The 26323-nt window shown below is 40.7% G+C and overlaps 1 protein-coding gene across 1 annotated transcript; it reads right to left on the reverse strand.

The window, feature by feature from the left end:
• Nucleotides 1-26323, reverse strand: ZNF25 (zinc finger protein 25). The gene is made up of 6 exons (XM_042907570.1): nucleotides 25936-26323; nucleotides 24350-24465; nucleotides 6067-6193; nucleotides 5685-5780; nucleotides 3230-3293; nucleotides 1-2771 (listed from the first exon to the last, which is right to left on the reverse strand). The coding sequence occupies exons 2-6, from the start codon at nucleotides 24362-24364 to the stop codon at nucleotides 1718-1720; spliced, it is 1356 nt and encodes a 451-aa protein (XP_042763504.1). The 5' UTR covers nucleotides 24365-24465; nucleotides 25936-26323; the 3' UTR covers nucleotides 1-1717.

Genomic DNA, 26323 nt, shown 5'->3' on the forward strand with positions numbered 1-26323 from the left:
CAAATCTGAATATAATCGGCACATGTCACAAAATATTTTTTTTTTTTTTTCAACCATTTAGAAACGTAAAACCACTGTTGGCTTGTAAGGCTACAAAGACAGGCAGCGGGTCACACGTGAGTATCTGAACCATTCGTAGGAAAATGCACAACCAAGCCAAAGCAAGGCACTACAGCAAGAAAGTGAGTGATGAATGCTGGGAGCCAACCTTTTTGTTTTCCAGCATCATTCAAGAAATACAATTACAATGATAGTCGTAGCCAACTTACGCTTTTCTCGTGTCTCAGACGCTATCCTAAGTGCTTTAAAAATATTAACTCATACCTCCAAGCAATGCTAACATTCTCACTTCTCTTATAGAAAAGGAAACCGAGGCACAGAGAGGGTAAGTGGCATGCCCCATGGGATCTGAGCCTTGGCAGTGGGAGTCCAGAGTCCACACTCTTAACCACTGCCATGTTGTGTGAAGAACATCCTTCCTCACACAAAATTCTCCTGCAGATACCTCTGCACCCTCCTAAAACATCAACGGTAGGACACACACTACTTCTTCACACGGCACTGTTTATCATACAGACTGTTTTCATCAGCTGTTTTCAAAAATAAACTCAGTCTTTTCTTAGGAATAAATGTGTCCCTAATGCAAAATTTGGCTGACCACGAGACAGCTGGAGAATTTTACAAAAAGACTTTTAGCTTCTTTCCGAAGGATCAGTTCAGGAACACCTGAATTCACTTAAAAATGCCAGGAAATAGAGATGCGTTAAATTTTAAAAGAACAGTACACTTAAAATACACACTGGAACAACAGGAGTCGATGCCGAGGGTTGACGTGGGATCTCCTCACGCACGTGAGGGCTGCGGAGCTGAGGTTACGGATTTTCCCGTGTACACTTACGGATGGGATCCGTGCACGCACAGACATCTGTGATCGGCCTAGCAGCACGCGGACACACATCAGCTCCACTCAAGGACTTTTCACGTGAGTTCAAGGATGTCACCTGGCTTCTCAATGTGTTTGTGCTTTTTAAAAAGCTTCATCTATCGATCTATCTAGACATTTGCAGGTTTCTTCAAAGAAAAAAATCACCCAACCCTCACAATCCAGTCGCTGCAACATGACTTCTGGCGTAACTGTCACTCTCACCCGATACAGATACTGAGTTTTTGTCAGGAAACGGACGTATTTGAGATGTCTGCGATGGTTCTATCCTGGCATCGCTCATCTGAAGGTCACAGAGACGTCACTTCTCAAGAAGGGCTTCTGGATCTGTTTCGACGTCTAGTCACCCCTTTGAGCGTTCGGAGTCCACCTGTTGTCAAGTATTTCTGAAGCTCAGGATGGACACGGATCGGAGGCTCTCATTCACGTGAGCTTTGGGAGATCTAGTGATGGCTGCCCTGACCAGAAGGTTCCTGACCTTCGTTTTTTTTATTTGTTCTTCTCTCATGTGATTTCTGTGTTGTACAGTATACCGTGACTTCTAAAAGAATGGTCTCTCTCATGCTTTACAATTTGTAGGGTGTCTGACACTAAAGTCTCACATATGGGAAAAATTTCTTCCTTCTAGATTCAAAGAATTTTTGTGTATTTCCTGTCAAGAAAAACTCTTGTGACTAAAACTTTTAGATGATATTCCTAAGTTTTTTGGTCTTGTGTGAATTATCTGATTATTCTGAAGGATGAACTCAGAAAAAAGTTCCCAATTCATACTGTTTATAAGCTTTTTTCCTCTGTGTGTGTCTTCTGATGGGCAGTGAGTTTTGATTTCTGGATAAAAGTTTTCCTACACTCCTGACATTCATAGGGTTTCTCCCCTGTGTGTTTCCTCTGATGTATGATAAAATGTGACTTCTGAGAGAAGGATTTCCCACACTCCTTACATTCATAGGGTTTCTCTCCTGTGTGAGTCCTTTGATGTAATCTGAGGACTGAGTTCACAGAGAAGGATTTACCGCATTCTTGACATTCATAAGGCTTCTCCCCTGTGTGTTTTCTCTGGTGTTTAGTGAGGTCTGATTTATAGTAAAAGTTTTTTCCACATTTATTACATTCAAAGGGCTTCTCCCCTGTGTGAGTTCGCTGGTGCACTGTGAGAGCTGACTTCTGATAGAAACACTTCCCACACTCCTTACATTCATAGGGTTTCTCTCCTGTGTGAGTTCTCTGATGAGTTTTGAGGTGTGAATTTCTAGAAAAGAATTTCCCACATTCCTTACATTTATAGGGTTTCTCCCCTGTGTGTGTCCTCTGATGTACCGTGAGGTGTGATTTCTGGGAAAAGGATTTCCTACATTCCTTACATTCATACGGCTTCTCCCCCGTGTGTGTTTTCTGATGTACCATGAGGTATGCCTTAACATAGAAGAACTTCCCACACTCGTTACACTCATAGGGTTTCTCTCCTGTGTGTGTTTTCTGATGTTCCACAAGGTGTGGCTTCTGGTAGAAGGATTTCTCACACTGATTGCATTCGTAGGGTTTCTCCCCTGCATGAGTTCTCAAGTGTCTACTAAGAGAGGACAGGTGGTAGAAGGTTTTCGTACATTCTTTACATTCATAGGTTTTCTCTCGGGCTTGACCTTTCTGTTGTCTTGTGAGGTCTCCATTCCTAGGGACCGATGTCCCACATTCCCTGGGTTTGTCCTTTGAGTGAATATGCTGATGTATTAGGAGGATAGACTTCTGGCAGAAGGACTTTCCACATTCACTACATTTATAGATTTTCTCTCTGGCAGGAGTTTGCTGGTGTTTTGTGAGTTCTCCATTCCTAGAGAGAAATTCCCAAAGTCAGTAATACATAAGGTACTCTAGCTGAGAACCCATTTCTAGAGATGTTCCCATACTGATTCGATTCATGGTTTCTCTACTATGAATGTTCTGACACACACTGTGGTTTAACATTAAGTAGCAGGAACCTTCCTTTGCATTGTATGCAGTCTCTTAATTGCCTGAGATCTGCTTTGGGTAACAAAGCCTCCCTTCCTGTGCAATTGAAGAAATGAAAGACTGCTTCAAAGTTTGAATCTCCTGGTCCTACAGAAGATCTCCACTGGGGAAGAGGGCTTTCCCATTTGGAAAGTGAATTCTTTGGAATTCACTCCAGTGTTTTAGTTTTCTCACGTTTAGTATGAACTAGTGCCTTCCCACTTCCAGTACTCCCATCAACACTTTTTTTTTTTTTTTTTTACAAGTCTTTTCATCTTAAAATCAAAATCTTGAACTTGCCTTGAATTTTCAGCTTGGCTTCCCTGGGATCTTGCTCCTAAGTCATGAATCTTCCAAAGGTCTTCTACAAAGGAATTCAAAATTTAATACCATTTAAATCTTAACATATTATTATGGTTGTAGGGCTGATTCTTAGGCTTCAGGCCAATCTCCCCAAATAAAGGAATTCTTATATGCAAATTTCCTCTATGCCTTTGGTTTAGAAAAAATATAAACACTGAAGACGGTTGGAGCAGACAAGGGAAGAAATGTCATTATAAACCCAAGTACTCTGACACTTTACAAACATTTTAAAAACCTGGAGAAAAAAGTTAAGGAAAAAGAAAAAGAATGGGGAGCAGAGAACAAAAGACATTCAGAGTGGTGCACAAGAATCTGGGACTCAGAATGCGGTAAGCCCATTACAGACAATGAACAGTAGGTAGGGTGACAAGAAAAATTAGTAGACGACTGTGTCCACTGGAAATATTGGGGAAAGATGAAACTGGATGCAAAGCTAAGCCTTTGTCAGCCAGAATTTAATTTACTGTTCATTAGTGACTACAAACTTCTACTTTATTTCCTCTGTACCCACACACGACAGTCTAGATGCCTAGTCTAGTCCCTACAGTGACTACATCACAACATGTGTGGAGGAACAGTTCCACACTCCGGGCTCTCTCCGTCTCACTGGTGTAATTTTCACCGGGACGGAAGACCCAGGAACACATACATCCCAAAGGAAAGATGATTAAACAGCAGTGTGCAAGCCATTGTACAACAGGATGAGTTTCCATTTGTAGCACAGACGTTTTCAAGCCTGACCACCAAAAAATACTGCATCTCCAAAGCAGCGTTACCACGACCCAATGCCAGTCTTCCACTGCTTTCCTGTCTTAGTTTCGACATTTCTGCTTCAATTTACTGCATGATCTTTAAGGATTAATTACTCAACATGATCCTGGAACCTTTACTGACCTTTAGATTTACTCCTCTTTATTTTTTTTATTCTTTTATTTTTTAACGTTTATTTATTTTTGAGACAGGGAGAGACAGAGCATGAACAGGGGAGGGTCAGAGAGAGGGAGACACAGAATCTGAAACAGGCTCCAGGCTCTGAGCTGTCAGCACAGAGCCCGACGTGGGGCTCGAACTCACAAACCGCAAGATCATGACCTGAGCCAAAGTCGGCCGCCCAACCGACTGAGCCACCCAGGCGCCCCAAGATTTACTCCTCTTTAAAGGCCTGAAAGGAAGTGAAAGATAAAGAGCAGGGGCTTGGGGTAGGAATTTCATGGCCTTTGCGGGGAAGATGTAAGAAGTTAACGTGACGGGGACATGTGCAAGGTTAAGTGAGATGCACAGGAAACAAGAGCCTGTGTGTCTTTGGTCTTAAGAAAGGATGAGCCTTTGCAGGAGTGACTGTGAAGGGCACAGAGCAGAGGAAAGGGTCTGTCTCTTGTGAGTTCAGATTGAATATTTCCACAAACATCTAGTGAACAACTAAGAAATACCAGGCATTGTTCCTAGTCCTGGCAACGCAGAAGCTCACAAGTACAGGAAAAGCATTTAAGGAGCAGAGTGAGATCATCTTAGTGGTTTTCCTGTTTTTGTTTTTTTTATCTTAGTGTTATAACACTCCAAATAAGGTGCAGATTTTAGGAGGGATAATCAGTACCTGTGTGAAAGACAAACACTATCTAAAAGGAAGTATCAACTCTGAAATAATATAACTGATGAAAGGCATAATGACTTATAACCTAATTTCAGAGTTTAAAGAGAGAATAGGAAGTTAATAAACTGGTGCTGAAAATAACTGAGGCACATTTCATTGTTAATAAATGGAGGGAAATGGCATTCGAAGAAAAATTTATGGTCAGATTGAAGATCTAACACTTTAGGGGTGCCTGGGTGGTTCCGTTGGTTAAGCATCTAACTCTTAATTTCAGCTCAGGTCATGATACCACAGTTTGTGACATTGAGCCCCACATTGGGCTCTGTGCAGACAGCGCGGGGCCTGCTTAGATTTCTCTCTCCTCCTCTCTGCCCCTCCCTTGCTCATGTGTACACGCGCTCTCTGTCTCTCTCTCAAATAATAAACTTAAAAAAAAAAGAACTGTTAAGATTTAATACTTTAAGATTATAGTGTTCTAGAATTCCCACTTACTTCCCAGGTACTGGAATAATGGGAATTCCAGAAAAAAAGACAAACACCTAAGACAAGGTTAGGCAGGAATTAGTTTTGTATATAGGAAAGAAAAGTAAATCTATTTTACAAAGTCTGGCAAAGGACGAATTTATGTGGAAAGAATGACAACTGGAGGTGCGATTTATGATGCTTGCATATGCAGACCAAGTGTCCTCAGTCATTCCCAGATGTATAGGGCATTTAAAAAAGAGATTCCTGAAACATATTTCAGAAGGCAAAAGGCACCAACCACCTCACTAGCGACAGGGGTTCTAATTTCTCACTCACCTGGGTAGTTCCGACGTGGAAATTCCACCTCCAGTATCCACGGTTCTTTTCCTTGCTTCAGCTTGAAGACTGCATTTGGCTTATTCACACAGTAACCTATGAATGGAGAAGAAAACATGGTTTACTTGGGATTTAGGGCCTGTGAAGGATAAGGAAGTACAGTTTGAGAACACTCAAGTCCTACTTTGGCTCGGCAAATTTAGATTCTTTCACTGGCGAGGGTGGGGACACACATTCTTTCTGGTGCCCGAAACGGCCTCATCACATTTGACCCCTGAAACAAAGCCAATATGGCGCAGCCCTACAGGGACCTCACGTGTTGCAGCAACTGGGGAAGGAAATGCGAACTACTGGCAGTTCCATTCGGGGAAGTTTTCCTCACCCACTGAGACTAGGTGACCATAGTTCTCCCGCATCACTTCCTTGTACAGGGTCCTCTGAGCAGCGTCCAGTAACTGCCACTCCTCCCGGGTGAATTCCACAATAACATCCTTGAATGTTACAGGTCCCTGTAACAACATATTTTGGTTGAAACTGAAGTATTCAGAGTGGAGTACCAGGAGAAAACCACTTGTGAACTAGCTCTTCATGTGCCATCAGGTTTACTCTAGAAAGCTGGATACATTGCTACTCTGTACATAGATAAAATATCTGCCCACTGTATTTGCTGAGCTACGGCTCCACGCCTGGAATCCTGCCAGGAGATACACAGATGAATGAAAGCAACTGTTCCTGCTGTGAAGGAACACACAGTCTGACAAGGAGGCAGAGACGTAAATACTCAAATGCGGTACAGATGGCAGGTGCTCTGACAGAAACATGTACGAGATATAAAATGGTCACAAGAGGGAGTGGTTACTTGAATTTTGTATTATCAAGTTAGATTTTCTAGGTTAAGCTGACTAATGGAAACTTTGGGAGCAAAGAAGACAGAATTGACAAAGACATGGATGGATGCATGAAAAATGGCAAGTTGAGGAAAATTATAAAGAAGACAGTCTGATACGAGAATAGGGTGTTGGACAAAGATCAGTTAGAAGGTAATACAGTCCGGTCCAGGTGACAGAATATGGAATAATTCTGAATGTGTCTCTGGACCATTAAAATGTATTTTGCATACCCACTGAATTGGTACCTGCTTATTAATTTATATTTGTAATAATCTGTTTATTAAAAGTTGGCAAGTTTTGGGGCGCCTGGGTGGCGCAGTCGGTTAAGCGTCCGACTTCAGCCAGGTCACGATCTCGCGGTCCGTGAGTTCGAGCCCCGCGTCAGGCTCTGGGCTGATGGCTCAGAGCCTGGAGCCTGTTTCCGATTCTGTGTCTCCCTCTCTCTCTGCCCCTCCCCCGTTCATGCTCTGTCTCTCTCTGTCCCAAAAATAAATAAAAAACGTTGAAAAAAAAAAAAAAAAAAAAAAAGTTGGCAAGTTTTATTTCTATTTATAATTAAAAAACTAAATTCTAGTATTTTATACTATGTGGACTGTCTTACATGTTTTTGGGGTGTTCACCCCTTCACTTTGTAGATGCGAGTATGGATAACGGAGCTACTGATGTGATACATGTGGGTAGCAGGAGAGCCACAGGAGTAGACCGGTAGCTTAGAAGAAAACACTAACGGGGCACCCAGGCGCCTCAGTCGGTTAAGTGACCAACTCTAGATTTCGGCTCAGGTCATCATCTGGTTCGTGAGATCGAGCCCTGCCCCGCGTAGGCCTGCTTGGGATTCTCTCTCTCTCTCTCTCTCTCTCTCTCTCTCTCTGCCCCTCCTCCACTCGTGCTTTTTCGAAGTTAAAAAAACACGAAAGAAGAGGCAAGAGCACATCAGAAATATGGAGTGTTACAAAATTAAGAGGCATACGTGAGCAATAAACATTTAAAGCAGCAGCAGTGGGGGCACCTGGGTGGCTGTCGGTTAAGCGTCGGACTTCAGCTCAGGTCGTGATCTCACGGCTGGTGGGTTCAAGCCCTGCATCCGTCTCTTTTCTGTCAGCTCAGAGCCTGAGCCTGCTTCAGATTCTATGTCTCCCTCTCTTCTCTGCCCCTCCCCTGCTCACACTCTTTCTCTTTCAAAAATAAACATGAAAAAAATAATAAAGTAGCAGCAGTGGGTAAAAAATAACTTCCTTGGAAATTAATTATTGAGAGAAGGGGGAGGTTACGTCCCATAGTACTTCTATAGTTTGATAATGGCTAGAACTATAATGCTAATTATTTTCATTCTCTCATTTTTATTGACAGGACTGTTTAGGGCTATGAAATTTCTTCCAATCGTTGCTTATATTTCATAAAATCTGAAATGTGAAAATCTGAGGAACTTCTTCATTGGCTATAAATTCTTGCTTCACATTTCTTTCCTGAAAACACCATTCTATTCTTTTACATATAAGTTGCTAATAAGAATTATGTCCAAAAAGAAAAGAAAAGAGTTCAAAAAGAAAAGAGTTATGTCAATTTTATTTTCTTTCCTTGCCAAGAGATGTAGACTTTTTCTTTGTGGCCTAGAGGACTCTTTTTTTTCCCTCTGCTTTTAGGTCTAATAGTTTTACTAGACTCTCTCTTGGTGTTTACCATTCTGGGTCAGTTCTCTCTGGCACAGAGAGTCTTTTCAGTATGTAATTCAGTTTTCCTTTTCTTTATGGAAAGTTTCCTCTGATTAAGTATTAGTTTTAGATTTTGTTATTGACGGATCCTACTTCAGCTTCTACTTCTGTTACCCTGTCTTCCTCTTCCAGTTAATTCTTCCCCCTCCCACTCCCTGGGGTCTCTCTTCCATTTCTCCTGTGTATCATTTATCAGGCGTTCATTCATCTTCTCCCCAAGGTGCCCTGAAATTTAATCTTCTATTCTGAGATGATGTGCTGTTCTACCATTTCTTTCCTGAGTTAATTTGCTTGCATTTTATATCTACTTGTTTTTCCATTTCTGTTCTGAGGCTTTAATCTCTGGGGTTCAGGTTCTTTCCTGTCTGAAACACGTAATATTGGAAGGCTGTACTCTTCTCTACTTTGTGTGTGTTTGGGGGAGGAGTATTGACGTCAGCTGAAAAAATGTCAATTCACAGATTCCACTTTTTCTTGTATTAGCATTGTATACATGTTGAGTAATATTTTTGGTTCATGATCAAATGAAGAGCTTATTTTATGTTGGGGAGGGGTGAAAGTGTTACTTAGTTCAAAAATGTCTCTATTGGCATAGTATGTTCACATTTTTTTTAATGTTTGTTTATTTTTGAGAGAGAGCACAAGCTGGGGAGGGGCAGAGAAAGGGGGAGACACAGAATGAGAAGCAGACTCCAGGCTCTGAGCTGTCAGCACAGAGCCCAACGCAGGGCTCGAACTCACAGACAGGGAGATCATGACCTGAGCGGAAGTCGGATGCTCAACCGACTGAGCCACCCAGGAGCCCCATATGTTCACATTCTTGAAGAAAGCACTACTGGGGGAGGTATCTTTAGATTCTGTGTACTGTTTTGTTTTTTTTTTTTAGGGCACCTGATTTCAGCTGCTTGTTTTCTTACGTGCTTTCAGTACGGGCACACAGGAATTCTATCTTTTCCTCTGAGTTGCTGATGTTCCCGCACACATTCTGAGTCCCTTCGTTTTTAATCCCGGTGCCAGTACTTGGACCCCACGATTCCAGACTTTCCCCCATCTTTCCCCAATCAGGGTGAGCGCCTCTGCTTGTGGCAGAGTCCACTTGATCTTCTGTTCCTTTACAACTGTGACCTCACCGTCCTTTGTCTTTCATCAACCCCCTCCTGACTTCCTGCTCTGGGGGGAGCTCCCAGCTGCTTCTGCTCTTGACAGTGATCTCCCAAAACTGAAGTGTCCTGCCTCCTAGCTATATAGCAGGATCAGGTTGTGGTGTGTGGAGATGTTTGTATTTTGCCAGCTAACATTATTCTATAAAAGAAACTGGGAAAATGAGAAAAAGAATCAGTTGGGCAGAAAGAGGCAATGAGTTGAATTTTGTTCACACTGTGAAGTGACTGTTGAACATACAGCTGGAACTGTCCGTTTTGGCAGATACATATGTAAGTGAATTTCCACAAATAATATTGTCATATATATTTAAGCAGAGTTCTGGAAGAGTCCAAAGAAAAAAGAAAAAAAAATCTGTGGAAATAGGAATTTTCAAGATGATGGTAGGAGAAACTAGGCCAAGACCGAAGCCTGACGGAACTTCTCTAAATAGAAGAGCAGGCCAGGAGGAGAGCGCTCAGAAACCAAAGACAGAGAGATTCACAACAAATGGGCAGTTCTACTGTGAAGCCAAATGTAAACATCCAAGGTAGAGTAATTGGGTAAGAGCACAGCAAGGGAGTGAAAGCTGTAATCATTAAGCATGATGATTGGAGAAATTTTGGGAAGACTTAAAATTCTTCAGAGAAACCAGCTTTTGGATGCACATCCTAACAGCTCGGGAAAACAAAGGCCTGGAGTTTGATAAGGACAGAACAACGGATTTGGCAGGGAAACTGATCAGAGTCAAGCTTCTAGGATTCCTTGTCCTCACCCCCTTTTTAAAGAGCATTCAGTTGAAGGCAAGAACTGGTGAAATGAACTGACCACATAAAGCAGAGGAAGACACTGGCTCTAAGTGTGGGAACAAAACAGCCAGAAAGAGAAACACAAAATGGTGTTATACACATTGTATTCCTTTATAATACAAAAGGGTTTTTGTTTTTGTTTTGTTTTGCTTTACAAGGCAACACCTGTGATGAAATACTTACAAGTACTGTTTTCTTATAGCAATATCACTTCGGCAATTAAGAGAATATCTAAGATAATAAAACGGACATGTGACTTTTCATATGCGGAACCAAATGCTGCCAGACAAAGAAGGAACACCCACAAAGATCTAATGAAAACGTTTTGAATCTAAAATCCCATGCCTTGCCAGATTTTCAATCAAGGATAAATTTTAAAAAAGATGTCTTCTTGGGCACCTGGTGGCTAGGTCGGTTAAGCTTCTGACTGTTGATTTTGCCTCAGGTCATGATCTCATGGTTTGTGAGTCAGCCCTGTATCTTGGGGCTCCTATGCATCTATGTATGTATCTTTGTATGGAACCTGCTTGGGATTCTCCTCTCCCTCTGTCTCTTTGCCCTCCCCCTGCTCATGCTCACTCACTCTCTCTCAGACTTTTTAAAAACAGATGTTTTTGTAAACATAAGGATACTAAAAGCATACAAACTATGCAAGTATTCTCCAAAGTACTTGGATACACTGAAAAGGAAACAAGAAGGAAAAGCACGTGGTAAGCCAGAAATGACAGCTAACAGATATGAGATCACTAAGAACTTATTTCTGGTATAGCCATAATAGGAAGCTGTGGGGAGTTAAAATGGATTGCATTCAGAGACCATGAAAAGGAATAGACTATTGTGCATACTAAACAATCACACTGTCCTTTCTAGATACTGATTAGTATGTTAACAACGTGCTCACATCTTTTCATGGAATACTGACAAGATCATTTTCTGACCAGAAGACAAATCTGGAAGTAACTGAAATCATATAAAATAAATTCTCTGACCACAGCTGATTTAAACTTAGAAATCAATAACAAAATTATGTGGGAAAGTGCCAAATATTTGGAAATAATATTTGAGCACTTTTGTTTAGTGTTACTGGAAAACAAAAAGTTCTCTGAATGATCAAGAAAATTGATAAAATTATATCCAGAATGATGAAGAAAACAAAACAAGTTAACAATATCAGAAATGAAAAGGGTGACAATTCCTATAGGCCTTGCAAATGTTAAAATAATAATAAAGAATACTGTGAACAATTCTAAGTTTATAAATTTGACAACTTCGATGGAATGGACCAATTCCTGGAAAGAAAATATTAAATCTCACTTAGAAATACCTAGAGCTGAATAGTCCTATGTATCTATTCAGTAAATTGCTCTTGCAGTTAAAAACCTTTCGATGTGAGTGATGGTAGAGAGCTTCAAAAATTGTTCCCTCCAACTGAGGCAACCACTGACAAAACTGGCAAAAACTGCCAGTTTTAAGCTGGCAAAAACTGACAAAATCAAATTTTTCAGAACTCTAGAATCTAATTCTAAAAACTAATGAAAAGCTTAGAGCAACTAGTGAGGTACTTAAGAAAGAGGATGCTAGCCATGAAGAAAGCACTGGTATTTCTGCTTGCCCACCTACCAACCCCCTCTCCAGTGTAGCAAGGGCAGTAGGGACAGTGCCTATGTTCCTGGTGCAGATTGACAGGGTGAGACAATACAGATTTTGTGTTCAAAAACTGCTAAGCATATTGATCTGTCTAGTGGTTTCCTGGTGGGTGAGTGCAGAGGCTTGCCTGCCTTTTGCCCTTCTAGGTCTGGAATGGCATCCTGGGCCAGACTCGATGGAAACTATGTCATGACATGTACGGTCTGTGGCACGGTGGTGGGAAAAGCAGAGACAACTCCAGATGCCCGGGAAGGTGGAAGCTGAGGAGGAAGACAGTAGGGAGAAAAAGGGCCTGCACAGACTACAGTGCATAAACCAGGGACTCCAGAGAGCAATGTGCATGCCCAGGGCTGGACACAGGCTCAGAAAACACTTGAGAGGACACTAGGCTGACATCCGTCTCTGGCTAATTTTAGGGCTCTCCAAAAGAGGTGGAGGGTAAGGCAAAAGGGTAGACAGCATGGTTAAATGGAGAAGGAGTGCCCCAGTTTAGAGCCAATATGTAAATAACGAGTGAGTATTTGATTTTTCTTTTTGGTTCCAGAAGTTTAAGGAAATCTCTGTCACATCACCAGCTGACCACTGAGATAATGGAACAGAAATGGCAACGACCACACTTGACAAGAAACATAGCCTTTGAAAAATTAGAGAGTAGACAAATGAACAAGTCCAGCCTTCAGCGAGCAGCAAAAGCAAACCATGGGGAGGGGGACAACCTGCTTTCCAGAGTTAAGCACATTATAATGTTTATTCATATTACAAAGCTTCTAACCAAAAGGTAAAGGCATAAACAAGTAGGCCCATTCACAGGGGGAAAGAAAAGGAAATTGACAGGAATCATCCCTCAGATAATGCAAATATTGGATTTACTAGACAAACAATTTAAATCAACTCTCTTAAACATGCTCGAAGGGCTACAGGAAACCATTGACAAAGAACTGAAAGAAACTAGGAGAACAATGTATGAACAAATAATATCAAAAAGATACAAGTTATAAAAAGAAACCAAAAAGAAATTATGAAATTCAAAGGTACAGTAACTGGAATATAAAATTCAATACAACACATCAAAACAGATTTGAGCAGGCAGAAAAATCTGTAAGACTGAAGACATTTGAAATGAATCAGTCTGAGGAGAAGGAAACAAAGAATGAAGAAAGATGAACAGAGCCTAACAGGACCTGTGAGGGCACCATTAATCATACCAACAGAAGCAAACTGGGAGTCCCAGAGGAGAAGAGGCAGGAAAAGAGACATAATATTTGAAGAAATAATGGCCAGGAACTTCCCATATTTGATGCTAGACATAAATGTGTACACACAGGAAGCACAGTGAACTCCAAAAAGGAAAACTCAAAGAGCTCCATACCAATATACATTATAATTAAATTGTCAAAACCAGAGACAAAAAGTCTTTTAAAAGCAGCAAGATCCTCACTATGATTAAATCCTCAACAGAAACTTGGGAGACCAGAGGCACTATGATGCATTAAATTCCTGGAAGAAAAAAACTGCCAAACAAGAATTCTAGCAACACTGTCCTTCAGTAGTGCAGGAGAAATTAAAAGGTATTTGAAGATAAAGGCTCAGGGACTAGCAGACTTGCCCTACAGGAAATGTCAAAGGGAGTTCTTCAGCTTGAAATGAAAAGACATTAGACAGTAATTCAAGGCCACATGAAGAACACAGGTAAATGTGACTGTAGAAAAATATAAAAGCCTATATTATTGTATATATTTTTAATGTTTGTTTATTTTTGAGAGAGTGAGACAGATCTGAGAGAGGAAGACAGAATATGAAGCAGGCTCCAGGCTCTGAGCTGTTAGCACAGAGCCTGACACAGGGCTAGAACTCACAAATCACGCTTACGGACTAAGCCACCCAGGCGCCCCTATTGTATTTTTTATTATAACTCCTCTTTATGTGCTGTATGGTTTAAAGTCAAATGAATAAGATAGTTAGCTGTAAATCTAGGTCAGTGGGCACACAAAATATGAATATATGTGACACTAACAAAATGAAGGGGGAAGAATGAGCTGTTTCAGCAGTTGCTGTTACGCAAGTGAAGCTAGATTTGTATCACTTCAAATTGTTAGGAATTAGGGATATTAATTGTAATTGTCAGGGTAACCACTAGAAGATAACTTTTAAAAGGCGAAAGATTTATACGATCTGAAGAGAAACCAGAGTATGAAGATAACTTTTAAAAGTAACAGAAAAATAAAAGGAAATGAGTAAATCAAAATGGTACACTAGAAAAAATTAAACACAAAAAAATAAGACAGTCTTAGAGAAATTAAGGGAAATGAAGGAATACACCCAGAATAGATGTCAAAATGCAGAAGAATTTAATTTAGAGTTTATGCTGGGTAAGCTGAAGATTATAGGTTTTGAGGGAGAATAACAAAGAGTCCTCATCATAATATATCAGTATGGGGGCGTCTGCTTGGGATTCTCTCCTCCCTCTCTCCGTCTCTCCCACTCACGTATGTGCACATACCCTCTCTAAATAAATAAAACTGAAAAGTGTATAAAGTATAAAAGTATATATCAGTGTGGGTACATAATACCACTGGTGATGATAACCTAGATTACTTTGTTAAGGTAGTTTTTGCCAGTCTTCTCCACTGTAGAGTAGCTTTTTCTTTTTTACACTGTATTCTTTAAAAGAAATTTACTAAGACCAGCACATACTCAAAGAGGGAGTAGGCCCCACCTGTAGAAGTTGGCACTATCTACATATATTGTAATTTTTCACAAAGAATATCCTCTTCTCCCTGCTTACTTATTTGTTCAGTCATTTATTTATATCACTATGGCTTCAAATATTTAATGTTTCGCGTTAGAATCCAATAGTGTGTGGGGCGCCTGGGTGGCTCAGTAAGTTGAGTGTCCGACTTTGGCTCGGGTCATGATCTCGTGGTTCGTGAGTCTGAGCCCCGTGTCGGGCTCTGTGTGCTGACAGCTCAGGGCTTGGAGCCCGCTTCGGATTCTGTGTCCCTCTCTCTCTGCCCCTCCCCCACTCATGCTCTGTCTCTGTCTCTCTCTGTGTCAAAAATAAACAAATATTAAAAAAATTAAAAATAAAAAAAGAATCCAGTAGTGTGTTATTTTGTTGCTCAATTGTTCCAGCTGAGCCTACGAGAAGGTCTTTCAGGCTGGCTCCATGTCCACTTGACACGTCCTCATCTTTCTGAGCACGTACGTTGTGACACTACAAAATTATATGGGCTTATTTTAAATTTCTATGACCTCATCCCTCAAATCAAACATTTCTCCATGTTATTCTAGTTCCCTTTCATTGGAGGATGGTAGTTAGAAATCAACACCTGTGAACCAAGTATGATCGTTGCTACTAGACTGTCGTCACTGTTTACAGGCACTTCACAGAGTTAGAAAATATATGTGTATGAACTCGTGTATACACATCCGTAATCATTTCTCTAAATATATATATGTCAAGCTAGTATATATTAAGGTAGTGTGTATACATTTGCTTTTCAATAAATGGGAGCTAGAATAAATGAGCATCCATATACAAAAAATGAACCTCAGCCAATAGCTTATACTTTATATACAAAAACCAACTCAAAATGAATTATAAACCTAAATGCAAAGTGTAAAACTACAGCATTTTTAGAAGATAGGAAAAAGTCTTCGTGACTCTGAGCTAAGCAAAAACTCTTTAGATACAACACCACAAAAAATTTAGAAAGAAAATCTGGAAGTCAGAAAAATTTGCTCTGTGAAAGATATAGTTGAGTGGAAAGAGTAGGCACAGAAAGCGAGCAAATATTTGAAAATCACAGAGCACTCTCAAAATGCTTTGATCATATAAAGAACTCAAAATTCAGTAAGAAAATAACCTAATTTAAAAGATTCGGGCAGAGAAGATATATAGATGGCAAATAAGCACGTTAAAACATTTCCAGTATATTAGTCATTAGGAAAAATGCAAATTAAAACCATGATGGCATACCACTACATCCCTATCAGCATCCCTTTTTTCCTTGGAAAAAAAAAAAAAAAAAGAAACTGACAATACCAAACGCGGACAAAAATGTGAAGCGAACAGAGCTCTGCACATTGTGGTGGGAATACAAAACAGTACGGCTACTCTGGAAACGGTTTGGCAGTTTCTTATGAAGTTAATCAAATACTTACAACATGACCAAGCAAGCACTTGCCTAGGTACCTATCCAAGATACATGAAAATCTAAACATACGAAATCTAAGCACAAAAATCTAAACACAGATATTTGTAACAGCTCCTTTCATAACTGCCAGAAACCCAAATGTTTGTCAGCTGGTGAACAGATTAATGAATGGGGTACATACATACAAATCCATAGTCTCTGGCAATGAAAAAGGATGAGTTGTTGATACTTGGAACATGATTAAATTTCATGCATTACGCTAAATGCCAGTTGGTAGTCTTAAAAAACTACATACCATTTGGTTCAATTTATATGACATAACAAGAAAAGGCAAAATTATAGGGATAAAGAATAAACTGGTGATTGCCAGGAATTAGTGGCGGTGGGAGGGACCAAGAAAGTTTTGAGATGATGAAACCGTTCGATATCTTCACTGCGGTGTTGACTGTGCCTTTATGCATGTGTCAAAACTCACTAAAATGTATACCCAAAAAGAATGGATTTTGCTGTTAAGTTAAATAAGGAAGATAAGAACACAGCACAAAACAAAAACGACTTTACACCCCAGAAAATACCAAGTATTCACAAGGATATCGAGAAACTGGAACCCCTGTCCACTGCTGGTGGGAATGTGAAATTGTGCAACTACTACAGAGGATATGTGTCGATTCCTCAAAAACCTAAGCCTATAATTACCATATGATCCAGTAATTCCACTCCTGGTTATATATCCAAAAGAACTCGGAGCAGGGACTCAAACAGATACTTGTACACAAGTATTCATAGCAGCATTATTCACAATAGCCACAAGGGGCAAATGTCCCAGTGTCCACGAAGACGAACGCGTAACGGAGAAGCTGAGAAGCTGAGAAGATGGAGTAGGAGGACCGTAAGCTCGCTCCATCCCATGGATACAAGCAGGTAACACATCACCGTGAATAACTCAGCAAACAACCAAGACGAGCAGAACAAACTCCACAGCTAAAAGTAGAGAAGAGGCAGGTGCCTGGGTCTGTTAAGCATCTGACTTTGGCTCAGGCCATGATCTCACGGTCTGTGAGTTTGAGCGTGCGTTGGGCTCTGTGCTGATAGCTCAGAGCCTCGAGCCTGCTTCTGATTCTGTGTCTCTCTGCCCCTCCTCTCCTCATGCTCTCTCTCAAAAATAAAGACACATTAAGAAAATAAAATATTTTTTTTTTAATTTTTTTTTTCAACGTTTTTTATTTATTTTTGGGACAGAGAGAGACAGAGCATGAATGGGGGAGGGGCAGAGAGAGAGGGAGACACAGAATCGGAAACAGGCTCCAGGCTCTGAGCCATCAGCCCAGAGCCTGACGCGGGGCTCAAACTCACAGACCGCGAGATCGTGACCTGGCTGAAGTCGGACGCTTAACCGACTGCGCCACCCAGGCGCCCCGAAAATAAAATATTTTTAAAAGTAGAGAAGCAGCTCCATCACAGAAGTCGGCTGAGAATATCAGAAGTGGATGCAAAAGTAAAGATGGAACTCATTAACTCATTAAAAATTATAGAACCTTGATTTTTAATAAAACATCAATAGCAAAAAAAAAAAAAGAGATGAATGCATAAACTAAATGTAAATACAAACAGATGAATATCATTTTAAAGTCTTTAACACGAAGGAAATCCTGTCACATGATACAGTGATGACACTATGCTGAATGAAATATGCCAGTTAAAAGGGGCAAATACTGTATGATTCTACTTCTATGAAATGCCTAGAACAGTCAAGTTCATAGGTGAGTAGATTGGTGGTTTCTAGGGGAAGGGGGGAGGGGAGTTACTGTTTAATAGGTAGAGTTTTAGTTTTGCAAGATGAACAAAGTTTCAGAAATGGATGGTGGTGATGGTTGTACCATGATGTGAATGTACTTGATGTTACTGAACTATGCAATCAAAAATGGTTAAAATAGTAAATTTTATGTGTATTTTGCTACAATTAATAAAAGCAAAAGCCAATACCCACAAAACGCACTAAAAAAACTATGAAAGTATCAAACGTTGGCATACACACCAGACTTAGAGGGATCAAAATCCCAGAAAAAAAGAAATTGATTGGAATGAGTCCTATGCCTTTAATTCGTATTCTCAGGGCATTTTCAAATTTCATAAGCAGGGAAAAAAAGCAGGAGAGAAAATATCTTAGAGCTGGCATCTCAGGAATAAGGATAAGAAGCTAGTTCTGAATAGAATGTAGAAAAGGAAAAGAGAAGCTGATCTCACTATAACCATGAGAACAAGCCCCTAACCTAGAAAATTACAAGTTTTCCAAAACCTTGAAGAGAACCAACAATCCAAAGATGAACAAAGGAAAAAAACTCAGAAGAGAAAAGAAAACCACAACTTCTTTCAGTTTTGGGGGCTAGTAGGGGACAGAGAGAGCCAGGCCAACTTTTAGCAAAATGTTCATGTTTGCTTGCGGGCTTCTGTGACGTATTAGAATCGCTAAGAGCTTTAGTCACAAAGCAAGTGAACGCCAACCTGCCATTTGACACTCTCTGGTTTCATATTCAAAACAGAAGCCTAGTGTCTGCAGCACTTTTACTTCCCAAGTGTCTCAAGGTGATCAATTTATTTTGAGTTGGAGAACCAGGGAATGTTTCAGCAGCACATATAGTAAGTTGGGGAAGCAGTTTCTGGAACCAAATAGGAAGGTCCATAACAGACACGGATGCTCTGAAGTACAAACAGCCACCAGTTTTCCCCCGAGGCCTCTACTGAGTACGTGGTGTCAACCCTCCAATGGCTGGGGGCAGAGACGATGGGCAGGACGAGAGGTCTCAGTTGGGGAAGGCTCTGCAGAACTTCTCAGTTACTCCTCAGTAGCCTAGCTGGTGGCTAGGCTGCACAGCAGATCACTGGAGACCTGGTGGCGCTCAGACCCCAAGCTGTGCTGAAGAGAAAGCCTGCATCCTGCCCTTAAATCATCTGAAGCCAGTGGTGAACTGACCCTAACGTCCAGGGTCAGCTCAAGTATATCTTAGATCAGTTTAGCAACCAGACTGAAGAAGGGATGTGCCTTTTTCTGGAGCTATTATTTACTTTGACCTCTACTGTCCCTTTATAAAATGTCTAGCACATAATACAGAATTAGGGGACATGCAAAAAAGTAGACAATTTTGATACATACTAAAAAAAGAAGCCTAGGGGTGCCTGGATGGGTCAGTTGGTTAGGCGTCCATTCAGGTCATGATCTCAAGGTTAATGGGATCAAGCTCCATATCAGGCTCTGCATGGACAGTGTGGGGCCTGCTTGGGATTCTTTCTTTCTCCTTCTCTCTCTGCCCCTCCCCAGCTCACACGCATGCACACATTCTCTCTCCCTCAAAATCAGTAAACAGACTTAAAAACAAAGAAGCCTATTGAAGCAGACACAACCTAGATGTTGGGATTAGCAGATAAGGACTTCAAAGTAATTACAATAAAATGTTAAATGACTTCATGAAAAAACAGACTGGAAATGAAAGAATGGGGAGTCATAGCAGAAAAAACAAAAACCCAGGAATTTTTAGAATTAAAAGATACAGTATCAGAAGTGGATTCTGTGGGCTTATGAAATGAAGAGAATTAATAAAACAGAAGGAAACTATGAACTTGAAAAAAAACTGTTCAACAGAAATATTCAAACTAAAAAACTAAAATAGCCTCCAAACTAAATACAGCATTTGAAGATATTCAGGACAATATGTACATGGTGTCTAACATTTGTGTAACTGCAATCTTAGATCTTAGGAAGAAAAAGAGAGAATGGGGCAAAGAAAATATCTGAAAGTGTTCAAGAATTTCCTGAAATGATAAAAGGAACAAACCATAAATCTTTATCATCCCAGAGGGATAAAACAAAATAAACTGTACCTAAGCACATCACAGTCTAACTGTCAAAAACTAAGGATAAAATGGAAAATCCCTTTTGTTTTTTAACTTTATTTATTTATTTTGAGAGAAAGAGGGAGAAAGAGTACAAGTGGGGGAGGGCCAGAGAGAGAGGGAAGAGAGAGAGAATCCCAAGCAGGCTCCCTGCTGTCAGCACAGAGCCTGATGCAGGGCTCGAACTCATGAACTGTGAGCTCATGACCTGACCCAAACCAAGAGTTGGACACTAAACCGAATGAGCCACCCAGGCGCCCCAAGATAAAACTGAAAATCTTAAGCACAAGTGGAGGAAAAAGACATTATGTTCAGATGAATAACAATGAGACTGACATCTCAGAAACAGAAGACAAAGCCATCCTATAAATGCAGAAATGAATAAAATGCTCAGCATAGAGGTCTATATTTGGCAAAAAAATATCCTTCAAAAACCAAGGTGAAATAAAGACATTATCAGAAAGACAAATGAAGTGAATTTGTCGCCGTCACTCCTGCACTACATGAAATGAGAAAACAAGCTGCTTTGGCTGAAGGGAAAAGACATCAGAGACAATCCCAGACCTGTAGGAAGGAATACAGATACCTGTATATACAGATATTTGTATAAACATAAAGCAGTATTTTATGTGCATACACACATGCATACTCAAGTTACTTAAAAAAGTCAATACCGTTTAAAGTAAAAATAACAAATATTTGGGGTTAAAACTGTATGTAAAAGTGAGATATAAGACAAGGACCACACGGGTGGGAGGATGTAAATTGAATTATGCTGAAGAAAGTTACTATGTTGTTCATGAATAAATATTACTTGAAGACATAGGTGATAAGTTAATGGTGCATACTGTAGTCGCCAGGCTAAGCAATAAACAAAATAACACAAAAGTAGAGCTTAAAAGTCAATAATACTCAAAACGCTCAACCTACAGGAAGTACAACAAATCTCATCAGGATAATGACAAATCCACACACAAACGTACTAGAATAAGATCTTAAAAATAGCTAGTCCAAAACACACAAATTTACTTTAGATGTCTGACAAATTAAAAGGTGAGTTTTCAATAGTATAATATAGTGAATGCTTTCAATGTTTTAAAACAGAAGAACTTCCAACCAAGAGTTGTATACACAGTGAAAAAGTTCATTTATATTTCAGAAAAACCAAAGTGAGAATTTTCCACCAGCAGATCCTCACTAAAACAAGGAAACAAGCAGAATAAAAACAATAATTATAAGGGCACTTGAGTGGCTCAGTCGGTTAAGCGGCCGACTTCAGCTCAGGTCATGATCTCAGTTTGTGAATTTGAGCTCCACGTCGGGCTCTGTGTTAACAGCTCAGAGCCTGGAGCCTGCTTCAGATTCTGTGTCTCCCAATCTCTGCCCCTTCCCTGCTCATGGCTCTGTCCCTCTCTCTCTCAAATGTTTAAATAAACATTAATTTAAAAAAAAAAAAAACTAATTATAAAGGATGTTTTCAAAGAGAAGACATTTATGCCAACACAATTTTAGGGATAAAAAAGATCTAATTTGACCAAAATGGCTATGAACAAATAAAAAAATACAGTATCTGCAGAAAATGAACTTTTCTAAGAGTTGGTCGTGATGACTGTACTCAAAGTTACTTCAAAAAACAAAAAGGCTCGCTAGTCCTTTGTGCTGTCCCAAACTGACCGTTCAACTCAGCAATTAGTTACAGAGCCCAACACAGGGGAAACACTGTAGCACCGTCGAGTGAATTCTGGATCAGAATGGCACATAGATATACATTCAAAACTGACTGAAGCAGAACTGTAGAGTAGGTAAGTTTGGTTTTGTTTGTTTTTTTTTGAGCTTCCTCCTACATTATTTCTCCCTCTTTCCAAAGCTGCTTTCTCCCACTATCATGCCCAAAAGCTACGATTTTTAGTTAATAACAGATAATGTCTACATAGCGGGGGTGCCTGGGTGGCTCAGTCGGTTGAGCATCTGACTTTGGCTCAGGTCATGATTTCACAGTTCGTGAGTTCAAGCCCCGCATCAGGTTCCACGCTGACAGTGGGGTTCTCTGTCTTTCTCTCTCTCTCTCTCTCCCTGCCCCTCCCTAGCTTGCTCACTCTGTCTCAGAATACATAACAAACTTAAAAAAAAGAATCCAATACCAACAAGCCCTGTGTAATAACTGGCTGTAAAATGTTTGGGGCACCTGGGTGGCTCAGTCAGTTAAGTGGCCAACTCTTGGTTTTGGCTCAGGTCATGACCACACGGTTCATGGGTTCAAGCCCTGCATCAGGCTCCACACTGAAGCTGGGGGCCTGCTTGGGATTCTCCCTCTCTCCCTCTCTCTCTGCCACTCCCCTGCTCATGCTGTCTCTGTCTCTCTCAAAATAAATAAACTTAAAAAAACTTCAGCTTAAAAAAAAAAAGATAATGTCTGTTCAAAAAATTTATGATACAGTAGAAATACCATGTCAGAAGGTGGGCTGTGAGAGTTATGTAAGACTGACTATGTCAAGTGCTTACCAAAGGGCTGGGAATTTAAAACAAAGATATGGTTACCACAGAACTCAGCATTCATTTTTCTCTGGGTAATGAATGGTGAGAGGAGATTAAGGTGGGGCACACAGGGGCTTCCAAGATCCTAGTAATAGTCATTTCTTAAGCCAGATAGGGGATACAACTGTGTTTCATTAATATTCCCTAAATTTTACATATACATTATGCACATTGTTTTGAACGACTTTTAAATAAATAAATAAATAAATAAATAAATAAATAAATAAATAAATAAAATTGAAATTCAGTGTTTCTCCAGCCCACAAGGTCCTACATATTCTAGCCCCTTCTACATCTTTGATTTTACCTCTAGGTCATTCTTCCCTAGGTTGCCTCTAGCTTCAATGTGTTGAATACTGTTTCTGGAACACGCCTCAAGGTGCTTGTATTTATTGTTCTTCCTATCTAGAATGTTCTTGCCCTAGAATTCTACTTGGTTCCCTTATTTAATTTAGGACATTTCTCAAATATTACTTTTTTAAATTTTTTTGTAATGTTTATTTATTTTTGAGACAGAGAGAGACAGAGCATGAACAGGGGAAGGGCAGAGAGAGAGGGAGACACAGAATCGGAAGCAGGCTCCAGCTCTGAGCTTTCGGCACAGAGCCCGACGCGGGGCTCGAACTCCCGGACCGTGAGATCATGACCTGAGCCGAAGTCGGACGCTTAACCGACCAAGCCACCCAGGCGCCCCTCAAATATTACTTTTTAGAGCGGCGTTCCCCAATCAACTTATCCCCTGTTCCTCACTTCTCTGTATCATGCTGTCCTTGTAACTGCTTGTTTACCTCTGAGCACATACACGAGGAATATCACTCAAATGCTGACACATATAGAAAATATATCACATTTATTCGTATCCCCACCAATCTCCTCAGAAAAATCTTATATATTAGAAGTTGTCCGCTTCACAGCGGAGGATACAAGTTTTCCAAAATTCTAAGTTTCACTTGAAACCTCAACTTTTAACATTGGCAATAAATACCAAGAGTCATTTTCCTTGAAGTGACAGGCTCACTTCAGCCATTTTTGGGAAAATGGTAAATACTTCTCCGAATAACTATAGTTTGTCTGACAGTTGCTCTTTCAAGCAAAAAAGGTGTCTAGGAGAGCTCACAAATCAGTTGCACAAGTGCTTTTCCTAAATGACCATCATTCCTCAGTATGCAGCAAAAAGAACTGTATGTGCACTTCCCATTTGGTCATACTGAATAGTAAAAAGGGGTGTGTTTGGGGGGCGCCTGGGTGGCTCAGTTGGGTATCCGACTTTGGCTCAGGTCAGGATCTCACAGTTCATGAGTTCGAGCCCCACATTGGGCCCTGTGCTGACAGCTCAGAGCCTGGAGCCTTCTTCGTTTGGATGCTGTGTCTTCCTCTGTATCTGCCCCTCCCCCACTTGCACGGTCTCTCTCTTTCCAAAATGAATGTTAAAAAAAAAAAAAAAAAAGATGTGTATTCGGGGGTCAAAATGTAATAAAATTAGTTACTTTTACTGTTTTATCAAGGCTGTCCTTAAGGTGAATTTTTTACTGTTGAGTACACTGTTGAATACAGTCACCTGCTATCATTGCCTCATTCATGTCCAACAGCAATCTATTCACCACTGCTTTTACACCATCAGTGTAAAAGGCAATTTGCATCTTAGTATTAGGTTCTGACCTGATACACTCCTTTGAAAAGGTCTTGGGGAAGCCAGGGGTCTGCATTCTGGAACTGCTGTGTTATTCAAACAGTATTTTCCCTGAAGGTCATTTTTAACTATTTCCACTTTTCTAGTTTAATATATGGGCTCTTTTTCATAAAACTCACTGAAAATACACACACACACACAGACACACACACACACACACACACACACACACACACAGGGCTAAATAAATGACTCACCTGATACTTGTTCATTTTCTGCTGCTCTTGGGAAAGGATAGAAACTATGAAGCCAGAACAGGGAAAGGTGGAAGACAGAAGTCTTAAGAGACCTTATCTTGCCGCTCAGGAATCACCTGTGAGAAATTTCCATACATTTTAGTCAAACATAAACCCCTAGGAAAATATCCCTTTGAGCCATGAGAAGGAATAGAAAGGGGCATGATAAAGGAATACCCACCTGTCCATTGGTGACTCTGATACAACCTCGATGAATCTGGGAAATTTTTGAGTGAATCTAAACATTTCTTTCCTACTAGCTGTTTTGCAAATTATGTACCCATTTACTAAATAATACAAAAGAATTGAAAAGCATCCAATAAGAGCAAGTTAGGCAGAATGTATAACATGTCCAAAGTGTGGATCCCTATGCTGGCATTACAAATGATGTTGAAAAGCACTGATAGAGAAGTGTTTGTTACGTAACAATTGTTCCTATTAACATTATAAACCCCACGACGTTAGAAAGTCTTCAGAGCTCTCAAAAATTAACATGTCTCTTCTCCCTAAATTGCAGTTTCTCAAAAATCACTTCTCTAAGACACCAGTTTTGACTTAAGCATGGTGCAGTGGACCTGGAGACTTTGGTTCCATGCTAGTCTCTGGCATCAACAAACCTAGTGACTTCGTTTCAGTGGTCTTATATTTAACGTGAGGAGGAATTAGATCTAATTTTGAAACTTTCACGTACCATTTTGATTCTGTAAATTTTCACTCAGTGCCACAAATCCCGACAGGACCCTGGAATTCACTGTCCCCTCCAAGCCTGGGCTGGGCCGAGGGTAAAATGTAATTAGGCCTCGAAGAATTACGACAGGGACACAAATCTAACTTCTAAAATAACAATTTGACACCATAAATCCCAGAACAGGCCCTTGATGTAGGTAAGCAAAAGGTAACTAGATGCCATAATGCTGGGATAGCAGAAAGCTCTTCCCGATGGCCTGATGCTTACAAAATGCCTAATAATAAGCCCAGATACACCAGCCAGAGGCATTATGATAGCACCTTAATAACACGGAGCAAGGATGAAAGTTTTTGTCTTTTTAACAAAGTGTGTCCCATTCCCCCTCTAGAAAGTAGTCTCCGGCTTGGAGAGGATTCCCAGCTTCTCCAATAACACGTAAGATTCAGGGCTCAATTTACATATGTAACAGTCCTCTGAGAATTCAAATAGGTTGGAGAATGAGGGAAGGGCCTTAATTATCATTTTGACACAAGGGTTCTGAGGAAACTTCGAGAATTTTTGTTAATTGAACACTAGGTTAGGTCCATTACTCTCCACAGTTATGTTTAGGGGCAATTATTGTACTAAATACAGCCCAAGGCTGTAGGAAACAGCAGGAACCAAAGAGTAAATAAAACGAATTTACCCACCCCCGTCACCGCTAATGCTGAGTAAACCAATCAATTTCCGACCTTTCGTACTCCTGTCTATTAAAATGGAGGTGGTTAATGCCGATTCAAAGGATGGTCATGATGATTATGATTAAATGAGCCAAGAATGAAAAGAACAGCATACCTCGGGAATAATAAAAGCAGCTCACCTTTATTGAGTCCTTATCAAACTTTATATATACGGCCCTATTTAATACAGCAAACAACCCCAGTAATAAGTGTGGTTATTATACAGATGAATGTCCGAGTCGTACCCAGGTCATCCTGCCCAGTTAAGTGGCGGGCACCGGACGCGCGCAGGTCCCCCGGGGCTGACACCGCCGCGGCGTAGACAGCCACGCCAGCAGCCACGCCAGCAGCCACGCCAGCAGCCACGCCGGCGCGGACGCGGCGGGCCCGGGGTCCACGTCACAACAGCCGTTCCCCCCCGCGTCCCTCCCCGCTGCTCCCGCGCCCCAGGCCAACTCGGGCCGCCCGGCTCCGCAGGTCGAGAGCCAGGCTTCTGAGGAGGGGCGGCAGGTGGACAACGGGCTTCCC

Source organism: Panthera leo, chromosome D2, assembly GCF_018350215.1.
Source record: "Panthera leo isolate Ple1 chromosome D2, P.leo_Ple1_pat1.1, whole genome shotgun sequence".
Lineage (NCBI taxonomy): Eukaryota > Metazoa > Chordata > Mammalia > Carnivora > Felidae > Panthera > Panthera leo.

Coding starts and splice junctions, on each gene's coding strand:
- ZNF25 (XM_042907570.1), bottom strand. Junction 5,781..6,066: donor TGGTCACCTAGTCTCAGTGG/GTGAGGAAAACT, acceptor CTCCATTCATAG/GTTACTGTGTGAATAAGCCA. Junction 2,772..3,229: donor AGCCAAGCTGAAAATTCAAG/GCAAGTTCAAGA, acceptor ATTTCTCTCTAG/GAATGGAGAACTCACAAAAC.